We start from the raw sequence: 20,557 nt of genomic DNA on the forward strand, positions 1-20,557 counted from the left end.
CCAGCTCTGGTAGGCGTATCTCAGGATTGGAGGCCCATAGGCTGTCAATCTATTTACACAATAACCACCTCCAGACACGCACATCTCTGGAACACACACACGCAGACACACACACACACACACACACACACACACACAGACACACGCACGCACACGCACGCACACACGCAAACACACACACACACGTACACACGCACGAATGAAGGCATTTGCATGCGTGCGCTCCTTCACCAGTGTAGCCTACCTAAGCGTGGCCCCATACGCGCACATAAGACTTCTTAAATACAAAAATATTACTTGCACGGTTGAGGACACTAGCAATATAGTCTTTCTATGCATCTTTATTTTTTATGTCATTTTTTATTCCAGTCGTATTCCACCTCGTTCAATCTTTCTTTCAATCGCTAAATTTGACAATTTAGCGATTGTGTACTGCATTGGATACGTATAACAGTTCTGGACACTTGTTCGTTCAATCGTTTTTGCCAAAACTTTCACTTTTAGAATATCTGATGGTGTGACGACTTCCGTCTGTACCATTAGACTAGGCGAGTTCATTCAAAGTCCGTCGACTGCCAGAGTCAGTGAATATAGACTCGCTGCGTGTTAGAGTAATGGACCCTGTGACCTGTCAAAATATAGTTTACTTTTGTCCCACCATACTGCGGACCCTCCGGAAAGACATATTACCCTGCTGCAGAGCTGGAATCCACTATTAGTCACTTTGAGGTAAGGGATAATTTAAAGGGAATTTAAGACCCGATCATGCATCATATTAGAACATGCCCTTGTAAAAGGCTACGTGGGGTTACTGAATGCATGACAAAGAAATATATGTTTTGCAGAAAATAAACATCCGGTCAGCATTTGATTGGCAATGATCAGCAGATGCAGACACTGTGACTGCTGAAAGATTTATTTTTGCAAGTCATTGTATGCGGCGAAATCTGCCGTTAAACTAATTTATGCTGATGCTAAAAATAGTTTGCCCACTGTCAGTTATGAGGGAACGATGGATTAGTTCAGGATTCCTGATTTGGCTTCTTGTGACATGCATTAAGTTACAACATGATAATGATGCAGCACAACGGGTTATGTGAATAGTTTGCATCATAGGCTGCTTGCAGTACTAGATATGATCTCTATGTACAATACAGTGAGCCACTACAATGGCAGTGAGGGGTGGCTTCATGTAAACAGCACAACGTTTTCCTTTATTAAAAAGTCTGAATCCTCATTTTTTTATTTGTAAGCTATTCATTTATCTGTGAAAATCTGTGTGTGTGTGTGTGTGTGTGTGTGTGCGTGTGCGTGCGTATGTGGATTGCATGCGTGCGTGTGTGTGCTCATGTGCGTGCATGCTGTGTTTAAGTGTGTGCATGTGTGTGTCTGAGTGTTTGTTTTTGTGTTTGTGTGTGTGTGTGTGTGTGTGTGTGAGTGTGTGTGTGACTGTGTGTGTGTGTGTTTGTGTGTGTGTGTGTGCATCTTTGTGTGTGTGTGGGTGCTGGTGTGTGCTTGTGTGTGTGTGTGTTTGTGTGTGCGTGTGTCTGAGTGTGTGTGTGTGTGTGTGTGTGTGTGTGTGTGCGTGCGCGTGTGAGTGTTGGTAAAATGACACTGAGCAGGTAACCAGACTCTATTCTATTTGAAGGGAGGCCAGTCAGGCGGAGGACCTCTCAGAACTCGGTGCACCGGGCGAACATGAACGTTTGCTAAAGACCGACACTAAGCCTACGCCTGTATACTGCTCGTGGATCTTCTAATGCTTTCACTTTTCGTATTTGTCTTTTTGTGGAAGTGTGCCATCTGAAGTTTGGGTCGGGATCTAGACTCTGTGGAGCTGCTGTCTGACTTTGTTTCTGGTGGAAGTACCATTGTCTACTGGCAGAATGTCCACGAGACCAGGAGACATTCCAGGTAACATCATTCATTAGGATCAATTTCTTGTTTTCTTCGGATTGATTATAGAGCCGAACAAAAAGGTGAGTAAGAGGTCGAGATCAGTGTGTGGATGATAATGATGAAGGAGGTAATGGAGGTTATGTTAAGGATAATGGGGCGAGGAAGGGCTGGAAGTTAAATGATGATGGTGAAGGTGATGATGATGATGATTATGGTGATGAAGGAGGGTGAATGTGTTTGTACCGGCAAAGGGTTGTAAATGAAGATTAAATCATTTTAGAGATATTCGATTTCCTTCATGAAACTGTTCGTATTTATCAATCAATTGATCACATAATATCCATGCTTAATCTGTTGGATGGGAGAATAATAAGCCTGTGTCTTCCATCAGATGGAAGACACAGGTATGTAGTTTTATTCATCATATAAAAAGGGAACAATAATTATATCATAAACTGTTTTACAGTCCCTATACTTTGAACCCTTGTTAATTTCAAATAACTCTCAAACATTTTGAAAGGTACTAGATGACCTGTTAAAATGTAACTGGAAGAAACCATTTAGATTTCATAGTATAAAGAGAGCCTTTTTAATCGAACTCTCCTATCGCGCAGCGCTGGAGTCCAGCATGCCGTCAGGGTTCTTCTACGGCCTGTCGAATCCCGTGGGAATGGCCCGTCGCTCCTACGATGAGAACCTCGACGTCCCCCTGAACTCCCCGCCCCCGGACATGAGCGTCAACATCCTGTGGAAGGACCCGGTCATTCCACGGCACAGATTCAAGAAGCTCCCAGAGGTACTTTATATGTCATTATTATTATACAAATGAGCACCACAATAACACTTTCAAAACATTTAGAGCAGCATTGTGTAACCTTTCTGATAGCCCCTGGCTTAAAAGTCAATGCTGATCGATATACTTTTTTTAATACTGTTATCAATAAAATGGCATCATATAACAAATATATTCTACAAAAGAAAACCTTGCCAGCCCGAATCTCTCTCTTTGATTCAAGAATCTTCCTATGGACACTCCCTAAACCCTCCTACTCATGCCACCAGGCCATGTTACACAGTTAGAACTCCACAGCTAAGGAAAAATGTATTACACTGCTAACTTAAATCAGTCCCAAGGCCTGTGGGCCCAAAGAGGCAAGGGATATGGCATTGACATTTCATTTGATAAGACAGAAGATAATCTGAATTATGATTAAGGATCACCTCTCCAGTTAAAGCAACTCACTGCTTGTCCCTAGGAGGAGCATTTGTCCAATCCAGGGGATGGCATTTAGCTACAGAGCAAGCTAGTGTGTTGTTTTTTTTACTATCCATGCAATAATGCAACTGGGTCATAAAATAAACCAATTGTATGATCCTTTGTGTGTGTGTGTGTGTGTGTGTGTGTGGTGTGTGTGTGTGTGTGTGTGTGTGTGTGTGTGTGTGTGTGTGTGTGTGTGTGTGTGTGTGTGTGTTTGTGTGTGCCCAGGAAGGGGAAAGTCACCCCAAACCTCCAGCGTTTGAGCTTGCCGCCCCCCCTGTGGCCCCCAGGTCCCCGGCCCCAGTAGTGAGGGCCAAAGCGACGTCTCTCATGTGCTCCCTGATGATCAGTAAGCCCCCTTCCTTTTTCTTTATCCTCGGCAACAGACACATTTTTTTCCCATACAGATGATCACATAGCTTCAATTTTGAATTTGTAAAATGATCTTGAGGAGGTTAAAGGGGTGATATCACCAGTTTTGAGGGTGATTAGCCATTACAAGCTCTTTGAAATTCGGCCTTTCCCTGTGCCCTAGTGACATCACTAGTGGGCGTGTCCCCCTAGATGTATGATGGATAGATCAGTCCAACCGGCCTCCCCAGTGGACTTTGGCAAGTGTTGCTGATCTATCCATCATACATCTAGGGGGACACGCCCACTAGTTACTAGTTTAGAAATTCTTGTAATGGCTAATCCCACTCACACCTGGTGGCATGATATCCCCCCTTTAATGTGGACAAAGGGCACCGTCTATCCAGTGTGGTCTGTCCAGGTGAGCTGCACAGAGGGTGAGAGGGTAAGCGTCTGACCGTGTGCCCACAGAGCAGTCCCATGACAGCCTGCAGAGGTTCGAGCACCAGGCGGGGCTGACCGACGACGTGTACACCCCGCACAAGGGCCTGTCTGCGGAGGAGACCCGCTCAGCCCGTCTGGCTGACGGCGCCGTCCCAGTGAGTCCGGGATAAGACCCTCAGCAACACACTGCTGTTTGGCTGCAAACATGGAGGGGGAAATGGGGGGGCATTTTGGCTGTGTAGCAGAGTTGATGGACCGTACACTATTGTATTGACTCACCTGGATACCTATTCTGGCCACTTGCTTCCAAATACGTAGTGCACTACACTATAACAGCGTGTTATATATTTCATATAACTTGGCCAGCCTGGACTGCAAGGGCTTTGAAATGACTTTAAAATCAATGAGGGAGATCTTCATGGCGATATCTTCATAGAGAGATGTTCTTCATGGAGAGATGTTTTTCCTGAGGAGAGGTTCTTCATGGAGAGGCCAAATACAACTGTTATGGCTCTTTCACAAACATTGTATGGTTAATTGTATTGAGGGAAAAGACATGTTTAGAAAGACTGGGATGGTTGTTGGTTTGTCAGGGCCTTTGTGGCTTTCTCTGATGGATGAATAATGATCATGCAATAGTTCATTGTCCATGTGCCACTGAAAGATGTGTTACCTGCAAGCAGAGAGCGCTCCGCTCCAATGCTCGGTTCATTAACGATGGGTTAACAACCATCCACTCTACTACATTCCCAGGCCATCTGCTGACAAAAAGTAGTGCTCTTGTCACAACACGTGTTGAGAATGAACACCTCTCAATTCGGCCCTTGAATTAGAAGGACGAATAACTCACATAAATGTACATTTTTTATAAGGTTACACACAATATGAAACTGGCAAATTTTCCTGAACCTGGATGTTATATTCTGCCTTCATTGCATAATAGATAATAGCAGGCGGTATGTTTTGTTACAGTGCAGTAAACAAGTTACGCAATCCTTTGGATACCGGCTGGTTCTAGATTATTGTTGCTTGGCAACGGACTTTAAAGAGCCCCCCACCCCTGTTGTTCCCCCTCGACGAATCAGCGTCAACGGGTTGTTTTTCAGTAGGCCGACATTTAGTTTGTACATCTTTTGCCTTCGTTAGAGCCATTTAATCCACATTAAACTCGTTCACATATCAGAACATGGATTCAACAGTGAAGTGGACAGGACTTAAAGGCGGAGTGAATCTGGCCATCATTAAAAGGTATGTTTAAAGTGCCGTATATTCAACGATTGTGTTGTCGCGAGCCGAGCCTTCCCTGTCCGCGAGCCGAGCGTTCCCTGTCCTCGAGCTGGCTAACGTTATCGCTAGCTAAGCTAATGGGAGCTAACCATCGTTCCTATAAACGAGGTGGCCCAAGTGTGTTGTCCCTTTCCGTCATAACGGCCACTCGGCCTATAGGATATATATGTGGTGTTTTATGCATCTGTGTGCTATTTTCTGGCTCCTCAAAACTTAACATGTACATTGACATGTTAGCTTACATTAGCTTAGCCTACGAAGGTTTAGCCCCAGCGGCACGCAGGCTATGTAAGCTAACATGCTAATCGTAATTTGAACGTAGATGTTTCACTTGATTAAACATGGTCTTGGCATTGAGTTGATATATATCTTATATCACGATGTATATTGGTACTTTAAGGTTACAGTATTGTACCCAGCATGCCCTGCGGTCCTTGGTAGAGGACTGCAGAGGGAAAATGTGCCGAATGTAATAATATAGTGCAAAAGGCCTATTCCTTTACACAGATATTGGTTTTTAATAATAATGCACACAGCATTGTCGTATGCTTTTCCTGGAGCCACCGAGTAGTTCATTTTAATTGCACAAAGCCTTTTCGTAAGCTGTGTTATGAGCAACGTAGTATTCTAGAACAATGCACAAGGAATATGCGCATGCTGTGCAATGAGCGACAGAGTGGTGTTGTAATGCAGAGTGGACGGGGTTTGACGTCCCTTCACACCGCCCCCCCAGACCTCCCTTGCGGTTAGTATTTTACGAGTCGAAACTAGGGGCTCATCTCAACTTGAACCCCAGTCCAGGTCACCGGTGGAGCGGATGAACCCATCTATTGTTGGCATGGGGGTCTCGTTGGATATCAGTGTCACCCAGTCGCGGGGATACCTGTTTTAAGTGATCGATTTATTTATTATCTTTTGATTTAAAAAAAAAACCCTGTAGTTGTTATGGAGGATCTTGGGAATTTCTGTTTTAACTTGGGTTCAAGTTGTGTTGGACGAACACACAACTTGATAAAGATAACGGACAAACATCGAAACACCAAGGCAGGTATCGTTGTATGTCGGACACCACTTAGGGAATCATGCCTTGAATCTGTACGTATTCCTGATTCCAGTATTGACATACTAAGTAGGATAATCATTGACTGCATAGGAACGTGTGTACTATAAAGGAACAGATTATGGACCTCGAAGGTTGAAGTTCCAAGAGAAGTGATTAATTTACAGAAAGGGGTGAACAACATGGTCAAGGCTATTGTGTTGACTGATGCGCCGTGATAGGATTAGCTGCAAGCAACTGAAATCCTGACATTTGTGAGGGGGTCACTACCAACTAACATTTTTTCTTATTCCAGGAGGAAAAAAATCTTTAAGCCATGGCATCTCATTTATAATGGTGTTTTCTTAAGTTTACATGTACACATTTCACCCGCATCAAATTATTGCCATTTAGATAGATTGTTTGATTTTGGTTGTGCAACCCTAATTTACAGTAGCCTCGGGCGTGATGTTTTGAATGTATTACCTAGTGCAATCCTGGCCTTACTTCGTGAAAGGTAAATCATATTACAGGGCTATGTTGAAGAGTTTTATGGAACTCACTCACACACTCTCTCTCGCTGCCAGTATGGTCCCGATCATTGACCACCTGCTTGTGTTTGCTGCATCAGACCAACTGCAAACACTAGCAGAACCCACTTAGCCTTTGGAACGGCCGTGAAGGGATGTTCCAGGTCACCGTGTGCGTGTTTGAGTCCAAACCCACTGTGTGGTTGGTTGACCCTTCGGCCACCGGGAGATGTTTCCTAACGACCCCCCCCCCCTTGTGCAGAAGCTGAGGATGCCTAGCGGGGAGTTGAAAGAGGACAGACCTACGACATCGTCTCAGTCCACCCCGTACGGCACCCCCTGTGTGACCCCGTCTGTCACCCCCTGTGTGACCCCCTGCGTGAGCCCTCACAGTTCACCCGTGACCCCTCGCAGGTAGGTGTCCCCCAGGGGCCTCAACACCCCGATGACGAGCCCCGAGGCTTAGGGGGCAGTCTCAGACATCCTGTGATCGGTAGTGACCGCCTATCGCCCTGTGAGCCAACACAATGGTGATGGAGCCTGTGGCCCGTTGAAGGAAGCCCTGACATGTGGCGCCTCCTGAATGAGTCGGTGGCGACACTGTTTGTAACTATTGGAAGAACGACCAGTTATCGCTAAAGGGGTCACAAAAGACAACGAATCTGAAATCTTCAGGACTGGCACTTTAAATCGAATGAGACCTGTCCTCAACACGCCCTCATGGTTCTCATACAATGTACCCATGCTTGTGTACTAGCTAATGATGTTTCCATTTTGTCCATGAATCACATGTTTCCAGGTAGTGGGCTCCTGCCTTTGTGCATCATGCGTCTAAAACCTGTCAGGGTTTTGTTTCCAGGTCCTGGTTCGGTTCTTCCAATCTACTCTCCCCCCCGGAGCTCGGCAGTCACAGCCCTAGCTTCGACATGGGAGGCAACGAGGGCGGAGGAGGTGGAGGAGTAGACAGGTGGAGCTTCTTTGGACCGCGGCCTGTCGTGCAGAAGTCCCCCACGGACCCGGGCTCAGACAGCGGCCCCGGTGAGCACTCTGCCACGCCGTCTCCCTGTAGCGCCTCACTGTTATTGTCAATGGGAGGGAGATGAGCGGGAGAACGCAGAACCATGTTCAGCTGGACTAGATAGCGGTGCTGAGAAGATCCTCCCACTTTGAGTTGAAAGGCTCCACTCGGGGGTAAATGGAACCTGTATCCCCTGTGCAACGCTCACGCTCTCTTCCCCTCCAACAGGGTTCACGCTGCAGACCTACTTCGGCCTGCAGAAGTCCACCACCATGGACGCCATCAAGACCCAGGTGCACCTGAAGGTGGACGACCCGGCCACCTTCCTGCCGCCCAAGATGGACCTCTCGGGCCTGGAGTCCCGGCACGCCGCCCAGCGGCCACACAAACTCAAACCGCGGGACATGAATGTGCTCACGCCCTCGGGCTTCTGAGGCCAACAAGTACCCACCTGACTCTATCCCCCCCCCAAGCTTCACACACACACACACACACACACGCGCACACGTACTCACACTCGCATCCACTCTCACTACACTCTCCCAGAGAGGTGGTATAAGTATTAGCCCCCCGGTGCTCCTTACTGAGCCATGCCCGGGTCCTTCACACACGACTCAAGGCGTTGGCCTGGACCCGCGGCTCCTGCAGCCTCAAACCACGTTTATTTGTCAATCTGAGGATCACTGTCTCTCGTGTTTTATCTTTTGTTCTTGCTACAGTGTCGTAACAAACTCAAACTGCTCGCACTAGTCTCAACGATGTGAATGGGATTGATATGTATCTTCTCTTGAACACCCTTAGGGTGTGTTCAACTGCCCTCACACCATCTCCTCCCCAGCCAAACTCATGCCCCCCCCACCTCCTTCTTTTATATGCTTCATTTAAAAACAAAATGAAACTTTTAATGTCATGACTGATATTGTGCCTGAGATAGCACTATGTATGCTTTTGGTCGCTGTGCTGATTTAATTTGCCTAATTTATTATGTCGTTAATACGTTTGCCTAGTGATGCTGACTGTTGGAGTGGTTTTCTTCTGACTTGCAGTCTTTATCATTTTGAAGTCAGTTTACAGTGCTTGGACGTGCTTGATTTATATACAATTCGTTTCATAATGCCAAGCTTCACCGCTGTAATGTTTTGAAGTTTGTATTTTATACAATTCGATAGACAATATGTGGTAATTTTGAATTCTTTTTTTTATATATATATATACATTCAAAGCACATTTCCTCAATCCATGCTGTTCAAAAAAATGTATATAACTTCAACTACTTAAAGGCACAAAGGAGTATCTCCTGATGACTTCTGTAAATAAATATTGATAGTAACAAGCTTCGCTTGCTTCTTGTTTATCGGGTTTTGACTTATTGTAATAGGTTTTAACTTAAGTTTGACTGTTGTTAGGAAGGAAACGGAAATTTTTCATTGACGATGCCATGCAAAACGATGCTAGCATTCCTCCACTAGATGGCAGAGTAGGTCAAATTATCAGCATGTGTAAAACTGCTGGCTGACTTAGCCATGATACATTGTTATCAAACGTTTTATTACCCATACAATGCTATTTGTATTGCCAATTCACTATTTTATGTACTTCTAGTATAACAAACAAATTACACCAATTAAGTCTTTACACGCTATGATTTAGTGGCTGTGATGAAATTCATGCAGCATTTCAATGAAGGAGAAGAGCAAAGAATCTGAAGTATTTGAGCTGCTAGTTTAACAACCATTTCCCTCAATTACCTTTAGACACTAGAGGCACATTTTATTGTGCATTTAGTGTCTTACCAAGACAATGGCTGAAGACGAAGTTATCTGCACATTCTGAGGTAAGTCGTCGGATAACGATCGCTGAGTGAAACCCTGCTCGATCAAAGCTTTAACAAATACCTATCTGGTTACTGTACAGAGACTTCCTACTTTATCAAGGTGGTACAAACCAAACGATCAGGCAGTCGAGTGAGGTGGTTTAGTTCCTGTTCAATAGAAGCTTGACCACTGCCTGACAGCATCCTTGGCTCTCAGGGTGTTCACCCCTGACCTAGTATTCTGTGGTGTGGTGCTCGTAAAGGGACCCACCTTCTCGCTGAGGCGAGCCCTAATTACAGGCTGTGGGTTCAGTGTCTGGTTTTCAGGTGGTGTCCGTCAACCGAGAAAAAAGTTAAATTAGGCTAACATCAACCTGTGGCATTCTGTGTCTAGGCCTTCAGGGGGATGGCACCTGGGATAGGTAAAGAAATGACCTAGAGAGCAAGTCAAGTGTGTGTGTCTGAGATAGTTTGTGTCTGTATTTGTTCATGAAAGACACGTTTGTGTGTGTGTGTGTGTGTGCATGTGCATGTATGCACACGTGTCTAGGCGATTAAGTGATTGTGTGTGTGTGTGTGTGTGTGTTTGATTAGGAAAGAGCGGTTGTGTGTTTCGGCCTGTATCTGCTCAACATGTGTGCTATCATGTGTGTTGGCGCTTGTATTTGTTTATATTGTGTGTGTGTGTGTGTGTGTGTTGGTGTCCAGGGAATGTGTGTGTGTATGTGTCTGTCCCTCAGTATTACAGCTAAAAGCTTTAGCACTGGAAGCCTCTGAATACAGTCAGTGTTCCGCTGACCAAGCTGCTGGGGATACAAACGTTTAAATACACTAACTGGAAAACATGTGGTGTCTGGTGGTGATTCAACAATGGCTTCTCGCCTGAACCAATCCCGTGTCCTCATCTGTTGTTTCTCAGGTTTCTCAGAAACAGAGTACTGTTTTCTGTAGAAACCGCCGGAGCAGCCAGGCGGTTGTGTGACAGCACAGTTGTTGAGGGGGTCAGAGACGGGATGGGGTGCGGTCGGAGTAGAGGGAAAGAGGGTCAACTGGAAGAACCGCTGGGTGGAGACACATGGCAGCCATGACATAATACAGATGTCTCGGCCTACGTCGCGCATGACGTGGTTTGGAACTTGCGCCCCCACCCATATGAACCAAAACATTCACACAGATGTTAGCTAGTAAACTCCAATTCACCAACGGGCCGTTCCTCTGAAACTCGTACACATGAATCCTCACTCCCACCATCCCCCTCATCAAACCGTATCTTCCATTTCAAGGTCTTGGTATAATACGATCTAATTGGGAGTCTGCGACGTCATCGTTCACAATAGTTTTCAAACAGTTCACTTGGAATGAGTAGAATGGTCCTGAGAAGATATATCCGCTTCCAGCTGGCACTGCCTGGGACGGAGCACCCCTGAGTCAACGTTCGTCACGAGAGCAGGGCTCGTGTTCAGAGGAAGTGAGAACCACATATCTTCAAGTATGCGCCACGTCATCTGATGGACTGTAGTTTTTGTTGGGGACAAGTCATAATAAATCATCTAGTATAAAATAATAATATAAGCTGCTGGCTATAAAGATTCTTACCGGCAGATTTAAGCTTTATCTGCTGTGTAATACAAGTGTTCAAAGGTGAATGGACCATATTCCTGTTGCGGTGCATGGGTTACAGACTCATGCAGACTGCATGAGATGTAAATACATTTGCATTTACATTAAGGGCATTTAACAGATGCATTTTTATCCAAAGCGACTTACAATAAGCACATTTGTCAGAAGAAGGAGAATCAATATATCTCTGTCGGTACAGTAACGATGTTCATAGAACCAAGTGCCAAGCACTAACATTCGCTAGGTTAACCCATTTACCGTATGCAACAAAGATAGCTAGGATAAGATTCGACACAACTAAGTACTATTTTTAAGTGCCAGGACGTATAACATACAATAAGTGCGTACATCTGTTCAGAGTTTACAACAGGTGAATGAGAGTCTTGTCTCCCAACAGGTTTCACGATGATGCTAGCGTGTGGTCAGTAGCCTCGAGGCACCTTGGTACCATTCTGGAAACAAGAGGGCACGGCTTCCTCCTCTCTTTAATCGTTCTGTAATTATCTAATGATGTAATGATTTGGAGACAGCTGTTATGAAACCAGTACCAAAGCAAACTTCAGGCCACAATTGGCTTAAGTAATGGCTTGACTGAAAATAAGAACCACTCTCACTGTTGAAAACAAAGTGTCCCTTCTTGTTCTTGGAAGCTATTGATCCTCTTCATCACTATTGTATTAGGAAGGTTGTCTTGGTACTTTCTATTGTAATGAATGATATGCATTTCAGTTGAAACAAATGCCCCTGCTTTCCTTACTGTGGGAAGCAAATCTGTTGCTCGAGACAAAATCTTACCCGAGGAAAGGATACATTTTCAGGAATACCCAGGTTCAGGATGTCCTCAGACCAGGCCGATACTGAAAAGCCTTGTGGCTTGTCTGAATGCAGGCTTGTTTCAACTCTCCCATCAATCTGCTCACAGACGGCCTTCCTTCTGTCCCTTGAGACACGTCCTGACAAAAAACATCTTTCCTCATGAGTCAAGCTGGCCAAGACATATCTATATTCATGTTTCTTAGATTGGTGTACCGTGATGGCCTGTCGCCGTGCCCTATGAGTCAACCCCAGTGAATCACTAGGGAGTGCTCTGGACGGCCCAGTGGACGGAGGTGTTGGTGGCGCTGGGGGTGAAGGTGGCGGTGTTGGTGGCGGGGGGATGAAGGTGGGCGAAGGGGACTCCCCTGGCTAACCTTTCCCGGACCTCAACGCGGCGGTGACGAGCATCCATTGTGATGGTGGTTCCTCCCCTGCCTACGATAGCGCCCCGACCCCGCGGAGATGACACACGCGGCCGGTCTGGGGGCTCTGTGGAGGCACGTAGCCAGGAGGTGTTCCTTCGTAGAAGAGGGGCTTTACGAGGGGAGCCGGGCAGTGATTGAGAACAGATGAGGGGAAGCGAGCGCTCTGTAAGGGAACGTGCCCGTCGGAATGTGGGTGTGGTCGTCTCAGTGGCCGAGGTCAGAGAGAGACGGAGCACACAAACCGTCGGTGCTTCAGAATCGTTTCGTGACTCCGGTCGCGGTCATAATACATCGTAACAACAAATTGAAATTAGGGCCCTAGATTAAAAAAACTGATATGTTATCTGCAAATGAAACCAACGTGTTTGGTGTTGCAATAGATGGAGATCCAGCCCTTTTGCTCAGCAGGCTCTGGAGCCGTTCAGACGACCCGGGACCCGTGACACACAACCGGCTGGGGGTTTCTGGAGGGCGGGGTCTGTGAGACATCTGCTGGTGGGGGGGTTCTCTGGCCGGTCTGCGTCACGGCGTCAGAGCAGCGATGCCACTACGCTCACACCGCAACATCTGACTGCACGTCCACATCTGGGTCCGATTCACGCTGAGCCGGCCCGGAGGTGACCCCGCCCTGACAGCCAGGGGCCGCCTCCCACCACCACCAGCTCTCCCAGGCATCCTCTTAGTCTCTGGCAGGGGGCCCGACGGCCAAAACATGGGGCACAACTCCCTCCCTGGGGGGTCGGGTTACTGTGTTGACGCGTTTCAGATCTGGGTCAAACGGAAACCATCGGGTTATGTGACATGTATTTATTTATGTGTGTGTTTGTGTGTGTTTGGCTGGATGGATGGATGGAAGGATGGATGAATTGATGAATAGATAGATGGATGGATGGTGGGTGGGATGGATGGATGGATGGATGAATGGATGGATGGTGGGATGGGGGCTAGTAAGCGCTGCTACCTCAGAACAACAAGAGCCAAAGTTTGAGCCCCAGGGTCGGAGAACCTTATGTGTGGAGTTTGTATATTCTCCACATTCCTCTCACACCACAACAACATGCAAGCTACCAGCCCTGCCCGGCCCGTACCCCCAATACCCCCGGCCCGTACCCACGGCCCATACCCCCAATACCCCCGGCCCGTACCCACGGCCCGTACCCACGGCCCATACCCCCAATACCCCCGGCCCATACCCACGGCCCGTACCCATGGCCCATACCCCCAATTCCCCCGGCCCATACCCACGGCCCGTACCCACGGCCCGTACCCACGGCCCATACCCCCAATTCCCCCGGCCCATACCCGCGGCCCGTACCCCCGGCCAGGCTGCTGGGCTGAGGCTGTGCCCCAGGAGTCGCCTGCTGCCCCGAGCTCTTAGCATAGGATGGGTGAAATGCTAAGGATTCATTTCCCAATGGGGATTTATAAAATGTATGTGTGTGTATGTGGATGGCAGGCCAGGCCACATACACTGTTTTGAAGGTCTGGCTGGTCTGAATACAGACTAGGCTTTGTGGGGACCTCACCAAGTGGTGTCAGTCAGTGTGGAGCGGGAAGGTATTCTGCTGATCTCCCAGGGAGCAGAGGGGAGGGGGTCGTCCTCTCAGGACCCCCAGGCCATAACGCCAAGCAGATGTAGGAGGGGAGGTCCGCTAAAGGCACTCGGTTCCACACAGGCCTCACATTGCTGGGGGTAAACCTGCCTGGAATACCATCTGGAAGTGAGACCCCCCCCCTCTGAACCAGCGGGCTGTTTACTGAGGTGGAGGGGAGGCAGAGGAGTTAGACAGGCTGCTCTAGCAGATAGGGAGTGAAGGAGAAACCAAAGGCATTAACGGAATGTTTACATTTCCAACGTTTTGGAAAAAGTCTTTTTTAGAAGAGTCGTTTTTGGGAAAAGTTGTTTTGGGAAGGAACATTTTATGAAGTCATTTTAGGGAAATACTTTTCGAAAAGGTCACTTTCGAGAATTAAAGAAGTCAATTTTAGCCACAGCACAATTTATTAGCATTTCACAAAATCCTATTAGTAGTTCACTGTTGCAAAACGTTCTTTACGCTCATGGAAAGATATCCTCAGCTATTTCCACAGTGTATGACGATATCAGAGGGTAAGGCAGATACGTCTGGGTGTGTGAGTGTGGGTGTGTGTGTTTGTGTCTGTTTTAAATCAACCCCTCCAGACAACTTTAGTGTTAACATATTTTCTTTCATTCACCGCCATGATATTTGGCTTATTTTTTATTTGCTTATTTTGCCATTTCATATCCGAAATGCAGTGATTAGCTGCATTATACAACCAAACCCTATCTGGTAGCCAGAAGTTCACTTGATACGAGGATGCTGGGTGAGGTTGGATTATTTCTCGAGTCAGGGGAGGAGTTATCCATTGCTTTTCAATACAGTACATATCTTTTACAATTTATCTTTGTCCTTCATCATGTTTCCGCCAGTATCAAGACAGGACTGTTAATAATCCTTATGGGCATGGTTAATCATGTTCCATGCTCTCGCACAGGTACATAGGTCACAGCTGGATACGCCAGAGGACGTCTGTCAGCGGCTCTGTGGGGGAAGACGTCTGAGCACAAAGACCACAAGCCTCACCCCGTGTTCAGGGAGTTCAGAGCTAACGGAGAAGAAACAACGTATTAGTGTTCGGCAGAGAATGAAATCCTCCTGAACTCCCTTGTTTACCAACCGCCACATGTGCCTGGAAGGCAATCACTGCGTTCACTTATGCATTGCTTATGCTTCATAAACTCATTATTATTCACAATCAATGCCTTCATTTCACTGCCATCTTCTTTCTACTGGGGCGGGAATAACTGTCATCGGGTCTGAATGTAATTTACCCCTTGTCTTTCCTATGAAGGAGAAGTGAAACTCTACGTTTATTGTTGTCACAATTTTGTGGTGTCTTGATATGGGGGTGGCGGGGGGGGATATCTCTAGCATCCCTACTAAAAAGGTCACGGTTGCAGAGGCCTTCCAGGCTCTAAAAGGTGAATGGCTGAGGCCTCGGCTGACAACACCGACCCTCGCTGGGTAATGAGCTGCAGCTTAGCTGCGCTAAAGGAGCCTTCGTTTCACATCACCACATTGGTTAGGAAACCTTTGATCTCTCGGAAGGACGTCATGTGTTCATGGGGAGCGGTGAACACATGATTAAGAGATGCATTTGTTAATCCACAGGTGGAATGCTGAGGCTTTTATTCGGTAATTATGGAGCTCACAGACACACAACTACAGTTGCTCAAAAATCGCAAAGCCCAGACGCATGCACTCTCATACCTGTGTGTGTGTGTCTGTGTGCGTGTGCGAGTCTGTGTATGTTTGTATGTGTGCGAGTGTGCCTGTGCGTGTGTGTGTCACCTCAGTGGTTACAACCTTCTTCAATGTTCTACATATAACCCAGGGGAGTTTTCAATTAAAATCTCAGTCATGCTTGTGGCGTGACAGACATAACCACAGCCGGTCTTCAAAGGGTTGTGTGGTGTTCGTAGGGGCTAAACGGAAGTGGTTCTGATGTGTGTGTGTCTACAGGACTGCCAGAGTCCGAGATGATGATTGAATTAGGAGTGATGCTGTATGATGTAGCACCACCAAGTGACGCGTATGATGAGAGAACAAGAACACACAGAATCACTGTGACACAGGGTACTAACAAACAGGCAGTTTAATCCATCTATTTTATAATGTTGTTTCTCCTACACTCAAGGTTGATCGAATGTCATAAAACCAGATGAGCCAGTTATCTCCCCATCGTGAATTGATGGATGAGTTTGAGGTTTACCTCAGTAAGATATTCTCTTTGTTATCCTGAAGAGTTGATTCGATTACTGCTAATCGTTCCAATGAAATTACCTTTATGGTCATGTTATGATTTCATTCACAATTGCATACCTCTTGAGTTTGTTGAGTTCAAACAGTGACGTCATTATTTGGATTTCTGTTGAAGATGGAAAACGTTTATACATGGCATGTCATACACCGTTGTCACTAGTTGTGTTCAACAACAATGAATATTTGTTCTAAGTGTAAGAGCCCTAATTGCCAGGCTTTGTGATGGTTATTTGTTAGTAGCGTTGCAATCAATATCCTTCATTCGATCACACGGGGAGGGTACCGTCCTGAGGCGAACTAAGCGGAGCTGTCACCTGCGATCAGCTGGAAGGGGGCGGGGTCGGAGAAGGGGGGCGGGTCAAAGGAGGGGGGCGGGGCCGGGTCTCAAAGAGCAGCTTTTAATGCACTGTGGAAGTGGACACGTACAGTCTTTTTAGTTTCAAACGCGGGGACACATCACCACATCCAGCGGACTACACATCGGGATTTTCCTTTCTCCAACACAGAAACACATCTTAAAAGTCATACATCCGGCGAAACTATGTGTGGTAAGAGTCGCGATCATATCTGTGAACGAACCCACTTGTTTGAGTGTGTGTGTGTGTGTGTGTGTGTGTGTGTGTGTGTGTGTGTGTGTGTGTGTGTGTGTGTGTGTGTGTGTGTTTGTGTGTGTGTGTGTGAGTGTGGCGGTGTCAGCAGGTCACTATGTTTGAAACAACTTTTTGGTATTTTTCTTGTTTTTTCTTGCGTAGCATTTCCATATACGCCATCCACGTGTGAAGGACGATCCACTGAGAGTATTACAATGTCAGAGTTCAGTGCAGATTTGTATAAAGTCTATAATGCTTTGCATGTTTCCGATTACAACTGGCTCTTTGTGAGAGATGTCCTCCCCCCTGAATCCTGCTGAGCTCTCCTTAGAAATGCAGCTGCGGATACGTGTCACCACTGTCCTGTTTTCTGAGTGTCGCTCACAACCTCAGCTGCGTGTCCTATCTCCCGGGATGGGGATGCACGGTGATTGACAGGCGAGGCGACCCGAGCGTCCAAACCAATCTGTTATCTGCCCGCCGTCTCCTGTCACTCGCTTCCCCTTCGTTGGATTTGGTCTATTTCAAGGGGAAATTTGTTGATAACCCTAAGGGGGTTATCGCCCAGCCAGTTCGCAGAGCCACCCTACCCCATTGCTTATAAGCAACAAAAATACTACTACTGTATACCTGTGAGCCGGTGAAAACTGTGTCAAAAGATACTGTGTCCAAAGTGCCGTATTTAAATGGCCTGCTGTGTTAGAAACCTTGGATTATTTCTCTCTCTCTCTCTCTCTCTCTCTCTCTCTCTCTCTCTATCTCTCTCTCTCTCTCTCTCTCTCTCTCTCTCTCTCTCTCTGTCTCCCTCTCTCTCGCTCTCTCCTTGAAGACGGGTCTTTGATTATAATTTGCTTAGTCGTAAACTGTGGCCTGTAAAGCCCTAGTAGGCTGTAAGTGTTACTAAGGGCTCTAAAAATACAATCAACTTGAGTTAGATATTAAAGGTTGTATTACCTTGACCGGGTCACCCTGGTAGACCTGTTACTGTCAGGGGTTAGATGCATCATGGTTAACTGATCACAGCCTGGTGACAACAGGAGATAGAAGAGACACACCACTAAGATGGATCCTCACGATAGAGGTGTGATTATGGTTGGGGATAGTTTTATTTTAATGATATGTCTCGTGTGGTTCTACTTCATTACACGCAAGGAGAACCTATGGAGAGTAATAACGGTTCATCCTAGCGTTCCTTAGTTGGGCAAACGTCTCCTAAAGTGTCTTGTTGGCTTTGTTCAAAGGAATCTTTGCCTACCTAAATCATGAAGTGCCTCGCACCAGGAAGGAGATATTTGAGACGCTGGTGAATGGACTCAGGAGGTTGGAGTACAGAGGATACGATTCAGCAGGTACACCCCCCCCCCCCCCACACACACACTGAAACACTACCATACACACACACACACACCTACACACATGCATGCACACACACATACAGGTTACTTACGTTCTCTCCACAAAGTCACTCACACTATTCAAACGCTTATTAAAATCGCCCCTATTTTGCCGCCCAAGTGAGAAGTGTAAAATAGTATCAACCCCTTGCCTGCGATCTACTGACATCATAAGCGCGGGAGGCCGACAGGATGCATGCTGGGTAGATAGCCAGACTCTCAGCTGGTGGTAAAAGGGGTAACCCTTAATATAAGTCACAGTGTGAGCGCGGCGGGACTGCTGCGCTATGCTGAAGGTACCGACTGAACGAGGTGCTGCTCCCCTCTGCAGTCAGCAGAGAGCCGGTTATTCAGGCTCTGCTAATGTGCAACACGGAGGTTTATGATATATGGACCCGTTGAACGTTGGGCCAACCTTCCAGTCCTTTCATCATTTGTATGTTCTTCCTTTACTGGTTCATAAAGCAACACAGGAAGTTGTTTCCTGAAACAACGCAGGTTTTTTTCTTTTACAAATCAAATGCACCTACAGGTACCCATATGGTTTCCTGAACGATTTGTGTTTACTGGTGAACAGCTGACAAGCAAAATAAAGTAAAAGACGCTTATATGAGCACATTTTCCTAATTCCTTTGTAGTAGTCTGGGTGATACAATATGTAATTAAAGTTATAATACAAATAGTAAATAAAGTAAATATAAATATTTCTACAACTTTGTGAAGGCAGGTATAGTTTATTGAAATTATTATATTTGTAATTATATTCAATGAATTTGATTCAAAGGTCAGATAGCATCCTAATTATTTGATCTGAGGCATGATTTTTTATTATTATGATGAGTGATTTATGATAAGTAGTTTTTTGCTTTACTAAACAAACAATCCACCTTGAATCAGGTCCTTTACTCTGTTTGACACTAATCTCTGTTATGGAACATTAGAAACACATCACCATGACCACAGCGGAGATACTGAAGTCTTAGGGTGATCCATGAGTCACATGTATCGTTGCTAGCCAAAATTACCCAATCGGCTTTTGGATAAGAAAAAGTAGGTTATTGTGTTAAAGGACAATAGCGTTCTAGGTGATCAAATCATGGTTACCGCAATCTCTTGTTAATTCACTAAACATAACACAACAACTGTTACTACTTTGTTGTACCCATTCTGCTTTCGAGCAGTAAGCGGCTGAGTGCCTGTTTTTATTGAAAACATTAAAGCAGTAAAGCATTTTCGTCCTTTGTCATCAATGTCTGCCAGTAAGGAGTTTGTGGACGTCATTACAGGGAATCACCATACTAGCACTATGGTCTTTGTGATAAGACATTTTTCAAAGTGCTGTATTGTTTTTTTTACAATCATGGCGGCATGTTCACGTGAAATGCTTTGTGGCAGTGATTTGTTCAAAAGACACATTGATGAGTGGGAGGTTCCTGCTGCTTTAGACTCTCTCGATATCTGAGGTGTATTGTCCCCATTGACAGGCGTTGCTGTGGACGGCCCCAACAAACTGATGACCGACCTCAACAGCAAGGCGATCGCTCTGATCAAGAAGAAGGGCAAGGTCAAGTCTCTGGATGAAGCCCTCTACAGTAGGTCACGATAAGAACCAGGATCGCTGCTATGGCGGCCTTATCTTTATGACTTTATGGTTTACCGCTTAACCTTACCTTGACGGTATGACTTTATGGCTATTCCTCACCAACATCATTTCATAGCTGCGGACAATGTTGTTGAAAGGCATCTCAAAGTCCTCCACTTTTACCTTCTGGGGTTAGTTCCCTTTATTGAATGTTTTGTCGGTTGATTGCCACGGTTACCCCGAGTCATTCTCCGCTGTTTGGTTCATTTCCTGGTGTTCGTAACAAAGTCTTTCCTTCCTACAGAGCAAGACTCACTTGACCTGGACGAGGTGTTGTGCGCACACTTCGGCATCTCGCACACGCGCTGGGCAACACACGGGGAGCCCAGTCCGGTCAACAGCCACCCCCACCGCTCGGACAAGAACAACGGTAACCTGCGGCTAATGCTTTAACCATCGGCTAATGCTAATTCCTAACACTCTCTCACACACACACACACACACCTGCGCGCATGCACACGCAGACAGATGAACAGACACAGACACACACAGTCACACATATGTGTATATGTGTATGCACACACACAACTGCTGTCAATGACAAGTCTTTCATTGACGAAATAAGATGATGGAAGAAATTAGAGAA

At 46.2% G+C, this 20,557-nt stretch overlaps 1 protein-coding gene across 3 annotated transcripts in view; it reads left to right on the forward strand.

Moving 5' to 3' along the window:
- Positions 1-619: 619 nt before the first annotated feature.
- gfpt2 (glutamine-fructose-6-phosphate transaminase 2) overlaps positions 620-20,557 on the forward strand; it is a 39,378-nt gene continuing 19,440 nt past the window's right edge. For 2 of the 3 annotated variants that reach the window (XM_079744997.1, XM_079744998.1), the window contains exons 1-4: positions 16,761-16,893; positions 18,177-18,284; positions 19,814-19,921; positions 20,216-20,341. In XM_079744997.1, coding sequence (XP_079601123.1) covers positions 16,887-16,893; positions 18,177-18,284; positions 19,814-19,921; positions 20,216-20,341 — 349 coding nt within the window. In that variant the 5' untranslated portion in view covers positions 16,761-16,886. Of the gene's footprint in view, positions 730-1,795; positions 1,915-2,513; positions 2,696-3,385; positions 3,507-3,979; positions 4,108-7,070; positions 7,223-7,667; positions 7,847-16,760; positions 16,894-18,176; positions 18,285-19,813; positions 19,922-20,215; positions 20,342-20,557 lie in introns of those variants that run through there. The other variant, XM_079744999.1, reaches the window with a different exon arrangement.

This window comes from Pollachius pollachius (assembly GCF_949987615.1).
Source record: "Pollachius pollachius genome assembly, chromosome: 10".
NCBI classification, from domain to species: Eukaryota; Metazoa; Chordata; class Actinopteri; order Gadiformes; family Gadidae; genus Pollachius; species Pollachius pollachius.